This window comes from Trichoplusia ni, chromosome 24 (assembly GCF_003590095.1).
Source record: "Trichoplusia ni isolate ovarian cell line Hi5 chromosome 24, tn1, whole genome shotgun sequence".
Classification (NCBI taxonomy): Eukaryota; Metazoa; Arthropoda; class Insecta; order Lepidoptera; family Noctuidae; genus Trichoplusia; species Trichoplusia ni.
The window spans coordinates 2669325-2688283 of record NC_039501.1 but is presented as its reverse complement, the minus strand read 5'-3'; the positions used below and the strand labels follow the sequence as shown (position 1 = coordinate 2688283).

The following is an 18959-nucleotide window of genomic DNA, read 5'->3' as shown; positions in this document are numbered from 1 at the left end:
AGTTTAAGTGGCCCCGGTACACGAAGGGGAAAGGAAGGAACTTGGGTGAGTTTTAGGCAGTAAAAGTTTGACACGCCCTTCCACTCTACCCAAAGAGGAAGTAGTCACATGGTTTCCCATCCCAAAAAAAGAATGGAGAGCACGTGAGGGTAGCCATTGTATAAGTAAACAGTGATGAATACAGCTTTCTTTCGTGTCTATATCATACACATTAAAACTTCTGTAATGCACGAAAATCGCACAGACACAGAGCTGCGCAAAAAGCAAGGAAGTAGATTCAAAATATAATCTAATCCATATCTGAAAAGTTTTTGGATAATATTAATTTACAAACTTTTAATGAAGGACAAGAGACCAATCTTTCAGAAATAGAGTGTGATTTGGCAAAGTTTTGATATCAACAGAGAAAATGAACAATAACTCCTGAAAATGCAAAAATGAGATTAAGTATTGGAATACGTCTGAAATAAAAGACAATTTGAGGAAAAAATAAATACCAAAATACGACTAACTACTTTTTGTAGCAATGGACCAAAAATAATATTCTTGCAAAATTATAATAAATGTTTCCAGTGAGACTGGTTGAACCAAAAATCTCAAAGAATGAAGTCTCACAGAATATCCAAACAATTTTAAAGATAGTCTAGTAATACAAGGCAACTGCGAAAGCTATGCCCAAAAACTAAAAGAAGAAAAGCCAGAAGCGAATATTAAAACTCTAAACGTAATATAAAAAACTTCAGACTCCAATTTCGACACTGGGTAATCTTGAAATGTCCAAATACATATTCTTCAATGCAAGCGAAGGCACTCTATAAAGTAACGTTGAAAACAGTTTTCTTAAGTAAAACGATCTGTTCCGGACAAATACGGAAAAATCGGTTGTTCTCCAGCTAATTTTCGGCCGTCACATCCTTTGCTTAACCTCAAACTTATTTCTATAATGGCAGCAGATATATCCCCTGTGTAGCTATTACGGTTCATGAGATACAGCCTAATGCCGGACAGATGGAAAGACAAACAGTTGGACAGACGGCGGTGCCTCAGTAAATGGGGAATCCTAAAAACTTAACCAAGTTGTTTAGTGTTTAGAACTCACCCAACTGTGAGTTCAGTCAGTGTAGGAAAATGAAAACTTTGTATCACCCGATACAGCCAGTTGGCAGAATGTACAGCGAAGACTTAGTACTAACGTTCCGCTTCCGTCCTTTATTCACGGAACTCTAAAAAATAAAATGACTTCCAAGTATTACATTTTATGGTACTATTAGACATCCGTAGCAGATTTACTTACCTTACCCACCTTACAAGCAAAACTATATTGAAACAGATGATTATAAAGAAAAAAAAAAATTGTTTCTTAGTTTATTTATAAGCTTATACTTCTGAATTTAGGAAGACTGATGCCTTAACTACCAAAGGCACAGCTGAAATATTTAATATGTATCTTACTTCATTTTATTTGCACGTGAGTAGAAATTCCACTTGCGGATTACTTCTATTCAATTTCCGAACTCGCATGTAGACGACATCATTATTGATTTCTGCAACTCTTAGCAACCCAACAAAATTAGTAGAATACTTTTATTTGCGAAAATTATAGAAAATCATATATTTTTAGGGCATAAATAATAGAATAAGAAAACTTACCATTTTATTCTTGAATTCCTTGATAAAGTTCTATAACTAGTCTGCGATCGCTTATTGGAAAGACCGCAGAACTGCCAAGCCAAAGGTGTCGATTTTGATGGCAAAGCAAGGACCGCCTTTTCGAATGTTGTGTGCGTTTTACAAATAAACAGGGTCCTGTATCTGAACTTCAAAAAGGCAACAAAGAGTTCACCTGAGTCGGCTTAAACGCTTGGGCTCTATATTAAAGCCCGCGTAGCTTGCTGGTTTCTTGCGACACAAGTTGCCGGCGCTGGAATCAGTCAGCACAGATCAAAACTAGAGAGGCCTTAAAATGGGAACGTACAGCGCATACCTTGGATAATAAACTATTTACAAATGTTTCATTAAACTTTAGTGTTCGAATCGTTTAACAAAAAAACAGAAACAATATTTTTATAGACATTTATTTCTTCATATCATTAGTACACAAGAATCGAAAGGTTTTAATCTTAAAATTGCAGTAATAAATATTTCATATTATATGAAATATATTTAAGTACTTATCTATATTTGAATACAATATGAATGGAGATAGAAACAAAATATTAGAATAACTTACAAGTTAATAAAACAACAAATCTATAACAACTAAACGGTCTTCAAAAGATTCTCTTGACATTTGACGTGACGTGCTAATCCTAACGACAAAAAACATATTAAATATATATTTATTAGAACTGGCGACAGAAATATTTATTAATGTTTGGAGAACCGACTGCTATACTTTCATGTTATTTTTAAAATAAAATTTGATCATGTCATCAATAGCTTATCCTTAAGGCATGTTTACATGTTAACCCAACGCTACTCATTCTACGCTACAGCAAGCGTTCGCAATTTTATCAAACATCAGCGAGCACCCAGAAAGTCCATACAGCTCCACAAACTTAGTTTAATTGTGACTCAAATATTTAAACTCCTTTAAATACAATTAAAGATACACAAAAACCAACCTATATATAATAATACATACGAAAGACATAACTCAAGTACGAATAAACGAAAAAAACTAAAACAAACTTCGACCAAACTTAATCTAAACAAATGATGTCCTCATCAGAATCGGTGTCCAGTTCCATGTTAGCCACGTCATAGCTATCAGTCATCTCAGACTTATACTTAGACAGAATCTCTTCCAGTTTTGCCTCGGAATGCTCAGACTTAAAATACACCGTATGCGTCGTCAAATGATCGACGAAATCTAACTGATACTTCATTTTGGACAGCGTTTCCAAAGAGTCTATATCTATATCTACTTCGTACCTACACTTCTTCCACTCGGGCACAATTTTAATAGGCTTCCATAGGTTGAAGTTGATGCCCTTTACTCCCTGATTGCTTGCTTTCAGCCTCTCCGTGATTAACAACAGATGTGTTTGAACCGCCTGAGTCTTGTTCGGAACGGTAACCGACATTCTAAAGTAAGGAATGTTATTCTCGTCACCGCCCAGAACAACTATGGAGAGACGATTAATTTTACCAAAGTTTTGAGTGTATAACCATTTTTTAGATTCGTCGTTTTCTGGTATTATTCCAAAATAGTTTGGCGGATAGAAACCATACTTCAAAAAGTCGGTCCTGGAAGTGCCGTCGTTTTTCAGATATTTAAATAAATGGTAACTTATAACTTCCTTGATCTTACGTGCATGCGTAAGTGTTAGAGTTTTGCAGCCGGATAGAGTGATTTTAACCATGGCCGGGTCGTAAGTCAGAGCAGGCATCGGTGAGTTGTGTATCGCTGCTGCGATCTCGTTGGGGTCTTCCACCGAGGGCTCCTTCAAACCGGCATCGAAGGCGTCCTTGTCAACAGCGACAGCCTTCAGAAACACATTCACTTTTTGCAGATCATAACTCAGCATAATTTTTTGCTTTTCAAGTGTTCGCGCGGAAGACGGCGGCATGTCGACATACAATCTAGTTCCTTTTCGAGTAACAATTTTTTTAACGAACTTCCACTTTTCAATATTGATACCGTCCACTTGGCGATTTTGTAGCTTCAGATTGATCAGAGGGCCAACCAAGCTGCGGTTGGACCTGGCTATCTTAGAGTGTCCAGGCAACCAGATGGCAGCCCGCTCGTACCACAACTCTTCCTTCGTGTACACCAACACGTTGAAATGTGTGAACTCACTAAAATCTAAGTTGACGAGCCAGTCTCTGGAACTGTCGTCTTTGGTAAGCAACTCATACCTGTGCTGGCTCTGCAAACCTTTGAGGGTGAAGTCTGGCGCCCACCCCTGCGACTGCGCGGTCTCGGAGAACATTCTAGTAATAATGAAGTCCTTGAGGAGGTCTGCTTGGACATCTGTAATCTGATTGAAATCGTCTTTACACAAGTAGAGCTTGTAGCATTCTTCAGTGTCGGGTTTTTCGGGGAACGGCTGCTGGAAATTGACTGGCTCGGGGGCGAACAAGGGCTGCGGCATGGCCTCGTATGGGTGCATGTAGGGCGCGGGCACCATCATGGGCACCATGGCTGGGTTCATGAGGGGCGGCATGGGGCCCGGCATGGCGTGCTGCATGGGCGGCGGCATGCCCGGCAGCGGCTGTGGGATACCTGGCGGAACCTCGACAATCGGCAAAGATACCACCTCCGGCGGCATTATATTCAAAGTCCAGTCTGTAAGATTTTAAAACACAATTGGAAACTCTGGAAAAAGTTGTTATGAAAACATGACGAGCAAATGATTCGATTATGGACTTACTGGAGTCGCTCAATTTTGGTCGCGGAGCGGGTTCTGAAAAGATGGGAGAAGTAGGCACTTGTATTTTTAATCATGTGATTGGCGTACAATTTAGATATGTTGTTGTTAACCTACCTTGTTTTAACTGGGGGCTTTGAGAACGCCTCGCGGTCTTGCTAAGGGTCTCCGTAGGTTCTATGAAAATATTATGCTTATTAGTATAGTTTATTCTGAATCTTTAGCTTCACACAGTAACTACTAGTTAAAAGTTAAATATTGTTTTTGAATTTATGGTTATATATAAACAGCTAGTTATAAAACTAGCGTATGAGAATACCGATTTAAAGTTTTATTCCGAAATAAACTAATTAATTAACAGTTAATTTTATGTAACGTTTGTAATACCGGCTAGAAACGCTTAATTTCTAGGTTTTAAAGGGTTTAAAATGCCTAAATTGATACATCACTTTCTGAGACTTACCTGAAGCCTTTCGTTTAATACTTCTGAATTGGCTGGGCAGTGAAGCCATAACATCTTGCAATATTTTCTGCTCATCTTTTTCTCTGTACTTTGCTTGATACTTGATAATGATCTCTATGAAGGATACATCATTATCACCGAACATGTCGTGTATAATGCGCCCGATCGCAAGAGAAAGTTCCTCTTGAACGCGGGTCTTTTGCTCGCCCTTCATATTCCTGTAGTATTCATATCTGTTGATTATTTTGCTGGTGATTTCTTCGACGGCTTTCTCTCGTTTGGCTCTAATGTTGAGGCGTGCGTTCCGGTCTCTATCGCTGGGTTGTGGACCATCCTCGCGCCTGAAGTCGCGTCGTTGTGCGTCGTCCGAGCGCGGCTCGAGACGAGGTCTGACGTCACGCCGATCTTCACGCTGCCGCAGTTGATCATCTTCAGGATACCTGTGACGATCATCGTAACGCTGAGATCTATTATCTTCGCGTTCCCTCTCGCTATGATGGCTTCTGCTAACTTCATCCTCTAAAAAGTCGTCCCTCTTTTTGGAACCTAATCTGCGTAACTCTTCCGCCTTCTTTTTGAACTGCAAAGCTCTGTTGTAGATGTCTTCGAAGTCTTTATCCATGTTCGGATTAGGGATGTCATCTTTCCTGCTGTCGTGGCGGGGTGATGGTTCTCTTCTGCGACGCATATCGTCGAGATGCTGTCGTTCCTCATGGTCTCGTGGTCTTCGAGCTGATTCGTAGTCTTCTCTGTGTAAGTTAATTTTGCGATCAGGCGATTCGTCACGTCGCCGGTAGTTGTCACGACGCTCGGTATCCGGATACTCCCGCGTAGCAAACTTGGGTTCCCGCTGTTTATCTAAATGACTTGGATGCGGCAATAGATCTCGTTCGGCCAACACTTTAGCAGCACGAATCTTCTCATCGTTGAATGATCTTCGTTCATGGTTTTCAATACGTCTGACGCGAGGGTCCATATCTTTTTCGATCGGCCTTTCCCAAACTGGTACATTTTTGTCTTTAATATTTTGATCTCGATCAGGAAAATTGGAGCGACTTGGCCTTGAGTAGTCGTTGTCACGTAGGTTTTGTTCAGGCCAGCTGGGCGGCGGCGGGGCGTCGCGGATCTCCGGGCTGCGGCGTTTCTCCACTGCCCAAGAGCGGCTCGGAGAGCGCGATGAATGCGTCGACGGAGAAATCCTCTTGTAATTGTCCCTGTATGAGCCCCTGTCGTGACGTAGAGGCGAGCGAGATTTTCTTGGCGGCGAGTGGTTGCGGGGCGTGTCAACTGGTAGGTCAGACATTTGACGTCTTCCTATCGGCATCCTTGGCCTGTCATCTTCTTGCTTCATGGAGCTCGGCGCATCGTCCGCCTCCCTCTGCCAAGGAGAACTCCTCTGCTCAACCTGTCTTACCCCTTGCATGGGATACTGAACACTCTCGTGGACGTTTGGGCGGTAACCACCCGAGTACTTAGCTTGGATTTGTGCCTGGAAATTGAAAGTTAGTTTGCAAAATCGGAGATAGATAGACAACTATGAATACAATATTACTAAGCGTGCAAATATACATTTATACAAAAAAAAAAAGATTCAAATAGGACTATTGAGGTCGTTCTTTTGTAGATATCTGCCCGGAGGAACTTTTGAAATGGTTCAAAGTTTTTGAAAAACTCCAAAAAAAATTTTTGATTGAATTTTTTTCTTTGAAGACCGCCGACAAAAACCACAATCTAAAACTCCAGCATTTTATTCTTTTGTTCACACACGATGGGTCTTTGGAAACATCGTACAAGTACATTTTTAATAAGAAATTTTCGTATATTACGCCAACAAGGCCTCACATATATATTTCCTATGAAAACAATTATTTCAGGTTGTCATAGGCTTTTTCCGTTGTGACATAAGTAATAGATATCTATTTTTACACATGTATTCAATTATATACTAATTGCTTCCACTTGTAACCACTTTAGTTTCTTTTTCGTCTAGTGTGACAAATTATGATTTATGTTATCATAAATTTTCATGCAATAGCAATGCGAAAAATTATGATTTCCGTAATTTCAAATTATATATTCTTTCTTATTCAGTAAATAGATTCATTTCAGCGTAAGCTACTTAGTTAGGTTTCTTATACTGTATCCCAGAGATCAGTTAAAGAAATCGCAAATGAATGATAACCTCATATAATTTGTGCTTATACCTTGCACTAACAGAGACAAGTAACCTTGCTCAAAAGATATTTTCGTCTTTGCATCAATGTTCTCATCATATTTCAAATATATATTTTATCCAAAAACTGCGGTAATTCGATGGTACAATCGTTCACTGCAATTGACTCTCCAAGGATTCTTCAATGAAGACAATCAGTAATAACCTAGTATTCCATTGGATTGCAAAGGTCGTGTTCAAATTCCGGTATGCACCATCGTCTTTTTAAAGTGAAAGAGCCAAAGTGAATCCACCAGCTCAAACGAGGGAAAAAAATATCTTGAGGAAACCAGCACACCATATTTCTAGGGTATTTTGAGCCACGAAAGGCCCCTACTGGTAGCCCAAACTCTGACACCAGGTTTTATCAACCATGAAATAAGAAACAAGAGGTCTACTAGTGAAGCCATTTCTACCTCGATCTCTCTTAGATACAGTTCGTCTTTTTGCATGCAGCAGTAAAAACATGACGGAAGTCAATAATATCTTGAGAATCAAAACTTGAAAAGTTATTCAAACTACGTGAGCTTCCTTCTAAGCTATGTTTCTTTTATTTTCACTAAACAGCTTCTTCTGTCTCTTTCTCTTTTAAGTTCTGGCAATGGCAACACCGTCGTAATATTTTTAATTCATAGCATCTGGACCTCAATACTCATTTACGAGGAATCTCACGCTGACAAATCGCTAATGTTTAAGACTGACAAATTCACAACATTACCGCTCGGCACCTTGTAGCTATTTTTTTTTGTCAAATACTGTAATTATGTAGGGTTGATTCAAGATTAATCTAATTCATAAATTCCTATTGCAGTGCGATACAACATTGCGTAGGCCCTCTGATCTCTCTGCTACCTATAATGTCAGCTGTTTCAAACTCCATCTAGGTTTTCGATCAGTTTATTTGAACTGTATATTATTAAAGCAGTAGCAATCATATGCTGAAATGGGCTAAGAAAAATATCCTGAGAAACACGATGGCACATCAGATTTTTTTACACGGGTGTTTTAAAGACTTGCAAGGCTTGGTAGCTTAATCTCTAACACCAGGTTTTACATCAACCATGCGATAAGACGACGGGTAGTACTCAGCCAATGTGATAGCATCGTCGGTGGTGTTGTGCATTTCCTCGCGTGCCGGTCTCGACTTGCTGGACAGCTTATTCAGAGAGCCAAGGTTTAACGAGAAATACCGCTTTAGTATGGCTTAAGATTATGTCGTTATCAATGAAACCCCTCTGGCACTTGTCAAGGTGTATACAATTGAGAAAGAGAGAGTATAGAATGCATTCATTTCCCCACACATTTCTTCACAGATTTCCGAACTAAGACGCAGAAACTGAATACAGTCTGGAGTTGGAGTTAGAGTTTTCTAGAAGGTCTCCTAGAATATTAAAATTCTTTCTGCTGCTGTTGGAATCCAGGAGTGGATTGGATTTTGATTTTTATCTCTTGCTTCACATTTCAAGTTGCTTCATTTTCGTGCATAATAAAATGAAAGTCTTTTTCATATGCCATAAACATGACACAAATAGTTCTTAGTCTAGGTATAGCAATATTTTTGCATCCTGTTGATGCCCAACTCAATAAAAGACGTTATTTTTTACTAATTTCGGTTAGCTTTACATGTCACTAATACACACGTTCATATTTCAGATAAATAAACTTTTCACTTTGCTAAAGTAAAAACTGAGGAACAAAATCTAAAATAAAATCGAAACTTGATTGATTTCGAATGGCAACCGGCAAACAACTTGAGTCACCTCTTGCTTTCTGCATAGCAAAATCAGTAGCAACAGAGAAACAACTTCATCTATAATTAAATTGACTTCGATGTAGTGAAAGCTTTTTATCACTATCTTTTATTTTTTAGAATTGGTGTGCTAGTTTCAAAGTGTTTTCCAACCGGAGTTGGTAAACATGAGCTGATGCGACTGCGATGGATGAATGATACGTACTTAAAAAATGCAACGATTTAGTCACGCGTATTTATCGGGATAGCCCGACTAGTTTCGGACCCATCATTACGTATGAGCTGACACGGCAGCACAGTTGCATTCCATATTTTAGCTTTCAAGAGGTTTGCCGGTAACATATCAACTAAATGTCAACCTTAATTAAAAACACATAAGAAGCATTTTCACATCTCTTTTAAGTAAGTCGTGAGTAATGTTTAACTCGTTGATAAAGTAAAGGGGTACTTACATGTGCTGAGGGCTCGTAGGCAGGACGAACGTGCTTCAGCTTATCTTGACCGTACTTGTCCGAGTGTTCTGGCGAGTACCTTACAGAAAATTGCTATATTAGTACCCAGGTACTAGATAAAATAATGAGGTCATAATATGTTTTAAAATCTGACAACCAGTCTAACCAAGGGGTATCGTGTTGCCTGGGTAGCTGGGTTAAGGAGGTCAGATAGGCAGTCGGTCCTTGTAAAACATTGGTACTTAGCTGAAACCGGTTAGACTGGAAGCCGACCCCAACATAGTTGGAAAAGGCTAGGCCGATGATGACAGAAAGTATCCTATTTTACTTTTTTAATGTACTGTTTTCTAACAAATAAATTGATCTTTCTTTCTTTCTTCCTATCTTCTAATATCTACAAGAATATGGGCACAAAGTTGCATGACTGTCGCGTATTCGCGCGAAAGATAACAAACATAATATATCCACATTCACATTTATAATATTAGTAGGGATAAACCAACCTGGCAGGCTGCCTGTGCGGCGAGTTGCGGCGGCCGGGCGAGGTTCTCGGGGACACGAGACGTCTGTTAGGGGACATGCGCTTGTGTGGCGAGGGCCGACGACCCGGGTGGTTACCCTGCATACGCCTGTCTGTTAAAGATACAGAAATTAATCGCAGCTCCTAATGTAATCTTAGATTACTACAGTTAATAAATTCGATGCGCGTTCCAAAACAGTAAATCATATTCTTGGAACACACCGAGCTGAAGTGCTGTCATTGTCGATCCTTGTTTACAGGAGTTGCAATGATGGCGGGCTTGACTCATAAAGATAAGTAGGCATATGGTAAGTACCCGTATGTAGAACTCTGTTTTATAATAATTGAGATCGAGTCGGTAATCTGGAATCCAAAACTAGCGCTAGTTGGAACTACGGTCGATCGACAACTATAAGACTTAGTCTTGATGAGAATACAAAAGGTAGATGCGTCTACACTTCATCGCTTCTTATGTCCTGTTGCTGCGGGAGAAGAATCGGCACAAAAGATTCCATCAGAGTAGAAAAAATTGACTCAAAAGTGTAAAACAACTTACCAGGGGATCCTCTCCTTCTGGGAGACACCGGCCGTCGACCTGATGGTGAGATTCTTCTTCCAGGAGACATAATTCTTCTGCCATTTGGCGAAACTCGTCTCGCCGACGGGGAAACTCTCCTGCCTGGCGGGGAAACCCGTCGCCCAGGCGGGGAAACTCGCCTCCCCGGTGGGGATACTCTTCTCCCAAGTGGGGATACTCGCTTTCCAGGCGGAGAACCCCGTCTAGCCGGAGAAACTCTTGACGGGGATAGTCTCCTACCCGAAGGGGAAATTCTCCTGTCAGCTGATCCACGCCTTCTATGAGGCGACCTTCTTGGTGAAAACCCGCGTCGTTTGTCATAATCCTTATAAGCCCTATCTGGGGCTGGGTCACTTCTTGGTCCCTGCATCTTGGGGTCCCTATTGTCTGAATCTATGTATTTTCTATCGTCATATTGTTTGTCGTAAGGCAATGGGCTTGATTTTGGAAATTGTTGTTTTGGTTGCTGTCCCTACAAGGATGGATAATTTAAATTTATTATTTATTTATTAACATATTGATTTTCTGTAACAATATTGATTGATTTGAGTATTTAGCAATAAATGGTTCAAGCTCTGTATTATTTTGGGCAAAGATCTCCCAAGCCTTATTTTTTAAAAGCTATTTAGATCACTTGTGTCTCTGTCTGCCACATCATCTCTTGAAATCATAAACCGGTTTTATATTCACGTACCTGAGATTGCCACGGTGACGGCGTAGCTTGGGACTGGTAGGGCGGCGAGCGGCCGACGTCGCCCGGGTGAATACCGGTATGACCCGGATTGTTGATATTGTACACCGTCGGTCCCTGGAAGTTGTCCTTCTTGATAGTCAACTAAAACAATCGTATTTATTGGCTTATCATGTTTATTATCGGACAAGACCGCCATCAATAATTTTGTTTGTATGAAAGCTTTTTTTAGGCGTGGTATGCATGAAATATGAAGCAAGGCACCATCATCTGGTCATCTTTTGTTATCTATAGTTTCATCATAAAAGAAAAAACCAATAGTCCGCATCTGCATCTAATTATTCAGTGTAGGTAGAATAAGTCGTATTTGGTCTTGTGAAGCAGTTCAAGTCTGCGCTTAGAGTAAGTGCATATTAATGATAAAACCAGCCTGTAAATACCTAATGGTGGGTAAAGACCGGGTTTGCGGGGATGCGACTCACCTATTCTATAAAACATACATATTATAGAGAAGTTTCAAGCATTGATCTGACTGCATAGATATGTTGAAGCCGTAAGTCAAAGTCATTTTAACTCATTAATGTGCGCTTCACTACATGTGCATGCAATTGATAGCGAATGTTTATTATTAAAGCGTTAATATGTGTGACAGACACAAAAATGAAAGCTGTATACACAACGACATTGTTCATTTACAAAAGGGTCTTTCACAAATGCTGCCGTGTGCGAAGACGAGTTGAATTAACTATTTAAAATGTGTACCGGTTTGTCTTGCTGGAACGGCTGGTTGCCGGGATAACGGCCGTGGTCCGGGGGGTGACCTCCGCCCATCTCGACCGTCTCGATGCTTCTAAGAGCGCGGGACCGGGAATCTGTCGGTCTTGTCGGCTGATGAACAAAATGAGTACGTAACAAGTGTTTGTAAGTACTAGTATCGTTGCCGAGGCATCAGGGTCTGATATAACTACGATGTCTACATGAAACACCTTTATGCAGATGCTTACGGCAGTATGAAAGGCGCCTTAGTGCTTCCCTGCGCCAATGGATTCATTAAACTCTTAGATGTTATTTTTAATATTTGGGGTCGGGTTCAGGTCCTTATGTACCAGTACCAATATTTAGGACAAACGACTGCCTGTCTGACCTCTTGAAGCCAGTTACCAAGGCAACACCATACCTTTTGGTAAGACTGGTTTTCAGACTACGCGTTTGCCAGAAATGTACAAAAAACATTACAAAATCATATTAGAGAGGTGATTAATGCTAATTCCCCTATGTAAGGGGGATTGCAACCGATAGTAGGTGAACTTCGAATGCTACGGCATACTTCTGTGTCTTCATATTGGGACAAGTCTCCTGTTCACTAGGACCTACAACGACCAGCCAACCGCCACGTCCTAAAGTAATATAATTGTAGTTGTGGAAGACAAAAGACGTTCTACGTCTTGTAGTAGGCTGTCACGCTTCCGAACAGGTAGAGGTATGACATGAATGTTGACGAGACAGTTCAGATCGGTGTGGTCAGAGGGAGACGATAAACCCAGAGATTCTATATATAAGTGCGGCTTTGAATAGCTCTTTTTATCCCAAATCTCAGAGGTATATACTGAGATCTGACTGTCTTTAACTGCTCTAGAGACCTGTAAGATACCAATTTATCTCTCAACGAATATAAACTACACTTATCCATACAGACCAAAGTTATGTATAAAATGGGAAAAATGGAGAATTAGGTTATTATTCTGACTCACCTTTAGATTTATCTTCTTCGAGTTACGTAACAAATTGCTCTATTCCAGACAAGACTCAGAACAGTATACATTTAAAAGTAATAAAATATGTTTATAGTTAACAAATTCATCTTATAGTAAAGAAAGAATGCTTTTTATCTGCTGATACTAGAATAATAAAGTTGTTAAGTAACCTAATCTAAGATTTTTTAGGAAACATCTTGTTTTGTTTTTTTTTCTCCTTTCCTAAATGCATCAGCGTATAAGTTATTATCGAATAGGTCGTGAACATTTCAATTACTAGTTGTATTAGTTTGAAAGGAAAAATGAATTGATAAGAGATATGTGACTTAATAACTAACGTAATTAAAAGAGTATGAGGATGAGCGTGAATTAATTTTGTTGGTAGGTCTTTCTGCTTGGCCGATTTTGGCTGCGAGCAGTCGGCTTCTGACGTCCGCCTTTGGATTTCTTCTTTTTAGATTTCTTTTTAGCGGGCCCTTTAGAGTTCCCAGGCTCAGACTTATAAACTTGTGTATTTATTTCTTGTTTCACCTTTTTCGTATCTGGCAATTGTATAGGATTGCCTTTTTCTGAATTCTTCTTTTTCATTCGGATTTGTATTTTCCCTAAACCAAGGAACAAATAGAATTTCCTATCAAACAGTGGTTTCAATGATTCTTCATCGAATGAGAATGTGACCATTTGTCCGCTGAGTTCCGGTTTCCTACCAACCACGCTCCACTCGGAGAAATTCATTTCTTTATTTTGTGTTTTAAGAAGATTCAGTAAAGGTTCCTCTTCTATTTGAGAATCAGGAATAAATGACGTCGCTATCAACTTTTTCTGTTGGTCTTCTACAACTAGGTCAGCTTTCTCCCAGGGTTTTATAGTAGCAACTTGTTCGATGAGCCAGTCTTTAGATTTCATGTTCGCGCATGTTAGCTGCAGACCGCCACATCGGTTATAACAACCCAAAAATCTGGGACCATCCTCATTTACATCCAAGTTGATACGTTCCAGAATAGTTTTTTGTATACTGTCAGCCTGTTCTTGGGACAGCGGTCCGTTGGTGTCCATGATACTGACTTTGAATATTTTCGTGTTTCCTGTAGTAGGTTTAGGTGCTTTCCATTGAGCAGGTTGCCTGGGTTGCCTGGGTACTTCGGGTTCAGGAGGTTTATTAAAAGCACGTTTCATCCGTTCCGTTTGCATAGCTTTTCTGCGCTCTATGTACTCGGGAACATCTTTGAGTCTAGTTTTGCAGAGAGCAAGGGCCTCTTGGAACGATTTTCCGAACTTCATCCAGGTAAAAATCCTCTTTCGGGCACTTCCGCACAGCCTTCCGTCTGTGAACCTTTTACGCAATTCTTTGATCGCGTCTCTGTCAATGGGTACTGGCTTGGTTGGGTAATTAGGTTTATCATTGTTTTTGGATGACTGTGCTGGATTTGGCTTTGGTTCGGGCTGGTACGACTTGTTCCAACGGTAACGGGAGTTGGTCTACCAACAAGGTGAGTATTGTAATATCGTATATCTTAACTTATTGTTGTGTGAGCTGAATCAGACCAAACGAAAGATAAGGTTCTAGTTTAGTAATAAAGAAACCTATAAACTCGGAAGTTAATTGGTTTAAAAAAAATATTCGCGTAATTAATAGTACATGTTGTACAGCCGATCAATAAAATAGTTTTTATTGCATTGGGAATGGAAAAACTATGTTCTTTAACTTACAACTTTTTACACTCTGCAGATTAAAATTGTATCTCAAACGTATTAAAAGAAGTCGCTTTAGTTAAACATGTATAGCTCAAGAACGGATGGATCTTTTTGGACTATTTACTATTTGGTTGTATGTTCATCCGTTCCGATTAGGAAAATAACCAAACGATAAGAAAAACTAGGAACTCTTTTTTTCGTATAACAAGAAAAAACACGCGAATTTGTACGTCCATTGAAACTGTAGGACTACACAGCTATGCATATGTAAAGCTAAGTTGGAACTGATATTTGATTCAATGAGACATTTTATCTTTCGTCGGTCTGACCTAGCTCTTAGGGCCGGTGCTAAGTCGACGGAGTGCGTTTTTTATGACACTCGAAAACAGACTTTAATACTGCCAACATGAGGTGCATTACTGTTAGACAAAACATTGGCATCGCACAAACATTGTTATCGTTTGGCAAACTTTTGCGAACTCTATAGTATTGGTTTTAAAATCTATTTTAGAATGACATCAAGAAATCCGTAGCGCAACACGCCGCCAACTTTGCGCTGGCTCTTACACAAATAGAATATATTTTCAATTTATTACCACACCTAATATTTACTGAAGCCTTAATTTCATTAGATTTCGATGGAAGATTATTAAAAAAGATCGATCCTATTAATTTTTGATAGTCATCGGTCTAGGAGCTTTGAGTCGTTTCGATTTATGATCTAAATATAATCGTTTACTTGACTTTCTAGGCTCAATAATTTCCATATTCAATGAGCTTAGTACTTTCTGCGAAAATTGTATGTTTTGTGTATATTTTTTACATAAATCCAACCAGCAGTAGTTACCGGGGCGATGATCACTTTAATATTCTTTACGCACAAACGTTGATAACGCGTAAATGAAACGCGATGATCATTTTAATATTCTTTACGCAAAAACGTTGATACGCACAAAATTGACGACCTCCGTGGTCGAGTAGCGTACGCACCGGTTTCAAGGTGTCGCTAGCTCTGAGGTCCCGGGTTCGAGCCCCGGTCGGGTCAATGTAAAAATTCACATTTCTACATTGTCTCGGGTCTGGGTGTTTGTGGTACCTTCGTTGTATCTGAATTCCATAACACAAGTGCTTTAGCAACTTACTTTGGGTTCAGAACAATGTATGTGATGTTGTCCGCATTTATTTATTTATTATTTATTTACAAACGGATTTTTTCCTGCTTTTAGTATATGTATAAGGGTTCGTGTAAGCAATGCAACATTGGCAATTAACGAGACGACCGGTGTTAATAAGGTTTTCTGTAAGAAGTCTTTTCATTTACATTACTGGCACAATTTAACTAACGTGTTATGCCTCTAAGTCTTAGATTGAATAAGCCTTAGAAGGTCTTAACTTGAGGTCTGATGGTATGGGATTTAACTGATAGGAGACATCTATAGGTGAAGATACGATAGAAGTTAAACCAGAGCCAAGGGCACAGCCAGAGTATATGTCGGACTTTCACCGACTAAAAGCCGCAAAATCGCGGGATCACATACTCCTTGACATGTTCTAAAGCTAGAAGGGCCTGTATACCACAGATTACAGATCTGTTCACCCCTGAAAGGAGAATATCAACCCGTAATGCCTTGCACGCGACCACAACATGCTTGCATACGTAGGGTAATAGGCATCAAAGCGAATAAGGCTTTGAAAAGACCCATTTTAAGCTCGGGAATTAAGCATGGCAAAAAAAACAATGAAAGAGTATCTCTTTGTGATATAAAATTGAGGAATAATCGACCTCAATAAGTAAAGAGGTTATTGTAATTTCTGAGCAGACTTAAACTGCTTCACTAGACTCAACGATACATTTTCCCCCGTGTCACCCGACACAATGGTCCCAATAATGGGCTAAGGGAAATTGTCACAGAGGCGAGAATTAATACAATAATACATACATTTTTTTTGTATATATTTCGATCATAACGTTAAATTCTTAGCTCCCGGACGTTTTACACCAAATAATCGTGCATCGATAAATAATTGCATACTTTAAAGATAATTGTAATTAATATTCATGATATGAATATAAATAAGACAAGCTAACGTATGATTAAAAATCGTGACTTGAAAACATCTTGACTATACTAATATTATAAAGAGGAAAGATTTGTTTGTTTGTTTGACATAAATGATATATATAAATGAATAGGCTTCAAAACTACTGGTCCGATTTGAAAAATTTTTTCACTGTTGAGAAGCTACATTATCCGCGCTGAACTTAAGCTATAATTTATTTGCGATATTGTACCTAACCCAAGGTGTCATAACTTATATCTTCTAACCACGTGGACGAAGTGGCGGGCAACTGCTTGTAAATAATAAAATTGTTTCAGTAACTTCATGGATTTTTAGGTCACAATAAGATTAGAACTACTTTAGCGACGTCGAATCGCCATTAAGATGGAATAAAATATTTTTTTCTAAAAGGATCTGATGCATTGAACCTCAAAAGATGTTTTGACAGCTTCACCAGACTAGTTCTGATGGCTGAAGAAAACTTCAGAAACACGAACTGATAAATATTGAATAACAAACACGAAATGCTTGTAGTAGGCTGATTAGAAATATCTGCAAGGGCAACAGGGCAGTGTGAAATTCTCCCTTATTAGTGGTCAAGGGCTGAACATCCCTTTTACAGGGTCTTATCACACTTAAACCTCGATTATGGGACTTGACAAACCCAATATCTAGAGATACTTTTTAGCCCTTTACAACCCTTGGCAGCAGGAGTATTAATTTTTTTGTTTTCTGTCCATAATTCTTATATTTTAATTGGTTAAATCGAGGATTAATGATTAAGCATGTCTTATTTATACTCAAATCTAATCTTAATAAGATTATTAGATTACCCCCAATTATCCAAGGTAAAGCCGATTATAGACTTTATTACTTTTAGTTCCAATGACACTTACCGGTACTGGTGCCATATTTTTGGGTTGGAACCCTGCTGGGCCCGGTGCACTTCTGTCTTGGTTGAAGCCTCGGACATCAGGTCTTGATGGACCAGGGTTTGGCTGATGCTGCTGGGCGACCATACAATCTAAGCTATATACTTATTTACTATATAACTATTCATAGACTATTGTGGCATCATGTAACTATAATATTTGTCAAATTCTAATACTTATGTGGTGTATTAAGAGTATTTCATGCAACTACCTAGTTATATTAATTAGCATGCTGTGAATTATGAAAATAACGAAAGCTAATCAAAATTGACTTGCTAAAAGAAATCTATACATTTAGACATACCTGTGGGACAAATGACGAATTCACATTTTGAGGCTGAGAATTGTAACTGAATGTGTTTTGCGGTATCTGAGCGGCCATCGGCTGGTTATCACTCCACTGGTTAGTGCTATTTCCGCTTGATGCCCATGGTGATGGTCTTCCCATGCTATCTTGAGCACTAGGTTGCCCATGTTGTCCTCTAGGAGGTCCTGAGGTTCCTTGACCATATGAATCCCCTAAACTATAGTACCTAGAGCCAACAGGAGCGACAGGTGCCCCTTGGCTATGAGGCCCAGGGTGGCCATGAGGTACCTTATTAACATAATCATTTGATGGATTTATGCTAATGTAGTCATTTCTGGATTGGTTTGAAAATTCATTGCGGGGTGTGTTTGAGTAACCAGATCTAGGGTCATAGGAGTTTGGTTGCGGTGGTGCTGGCTGAAAACAAATATTATTAAATTTAATATAGTAATTTTGTATGATGTTAGAAGATAATTAGTTATGGAACTTGATCTTAATGAATACAAAAATTTTCTAAGCAATGTCCACTTAAATTCTAAGGGGTATAAGATTTTGTTTTATATTACAGCAAAACACTTACAGCGGTTTTTCCAACTGGGACCACCTTCAGAACATGGTTCCCCTGAATCCGATAGCCGTCGAGACATTTCATAACCTTGTATCCCTCAGCATTGTCAGCCAGGCCTACCCTCACTTTCTTGGAGCCTTCGTTGTCATTCAACAAATTGTCAAGAATGAAGTCGCTGATATTGCACTCCCCTTTTATCAACAACTTAACATCTTGATACTTAGTCTGCAAAAGTATACAAGTACATATTAGCACGTATTTAAGCTATCTATACACAACACCTAACAAAATATTAAATAACAACATACACTCGTAGGAAATCCATGAATCGTTAGCATCATCTTGAAAGAGTTACTGAAGAATCGCTCGGTGAATATCAAAACATAGCTAATACTAGGCTCTAGTTAACAGCCGATAGCACGACAACTCTTATAATGTACAAGTGAACAATCAATTGAAAAACATCAAATAATACAAGTATAGCTTTAGATAAAACCCTGATAAACAACTAATCAATCAATGCCCGGCCATATGCAGGCGCCAGGCGTTGCAAGCAGGCAAGGATCAAACCAAAGACATGAAAATCTCGCGACTTCGGGTAATG

General features: G+C 39.3%; 1 protein-coding gene across 11 annotated transcripts in view; it reads right to left on the bottom strand.

Annotated features, from left to right (window-relative positions):
* Positions 1-18959, bottom strand: part of LOC113505133 (zinc finger CCCH domain-containing protein 13-like) — a 23145-nt gene extending 4186 nt beyond the window's left edge. For 2 of the 11 annotated variants that reach the window (XM_026887681.1, XM_026887684.1), the window contains exons 1-12: positions 18664-18954; positions 18368-18580; positions 17785-18204; positions 17445-17555; positions 11801-11926; positions 11042-11182; positions 10327-10819; positions 9754-9883; positions 9251-9329; positions 4837-6325; positions 4491-4550; positions 4377-4409 (exon numbers count right to left, since the gene is read on the bottom strand). In XM_026887681.1, the coding sequence (XP_026743482.1) occupies positions 4377-4409; positions 4491-4550; positions 4837-6325; positions 9251-9329; positions 9754-9883; positions 10327-10819; positions 11042-11182; positions 11801-11926; positions 17445-17555; positions 17785-18204; positions 18368-18580; positions 18664-18696 (3328 nt within the window). In that variant the 5' untranslated portion in view covers positions 18697-18954. Of the gene's footprint in view, positions 1-2411; positions 4292-4376; positions 4410-4490; positions 4551-4836; positions 6326-9250; positions 9330-9753; positions 9884-10326; positions 10820-11041; positions 11183-11800; positions 11927-12789; positions 13163-17444; positions 17556-17784; positions 18205-18367; positions 18581-18663 lie in introns of those variants that run through there. The other 9 variants (XM_026887683.1, XM_026887686.1, XM_026887678.1 and 6 more) reach the window with 8 other exon arrangements.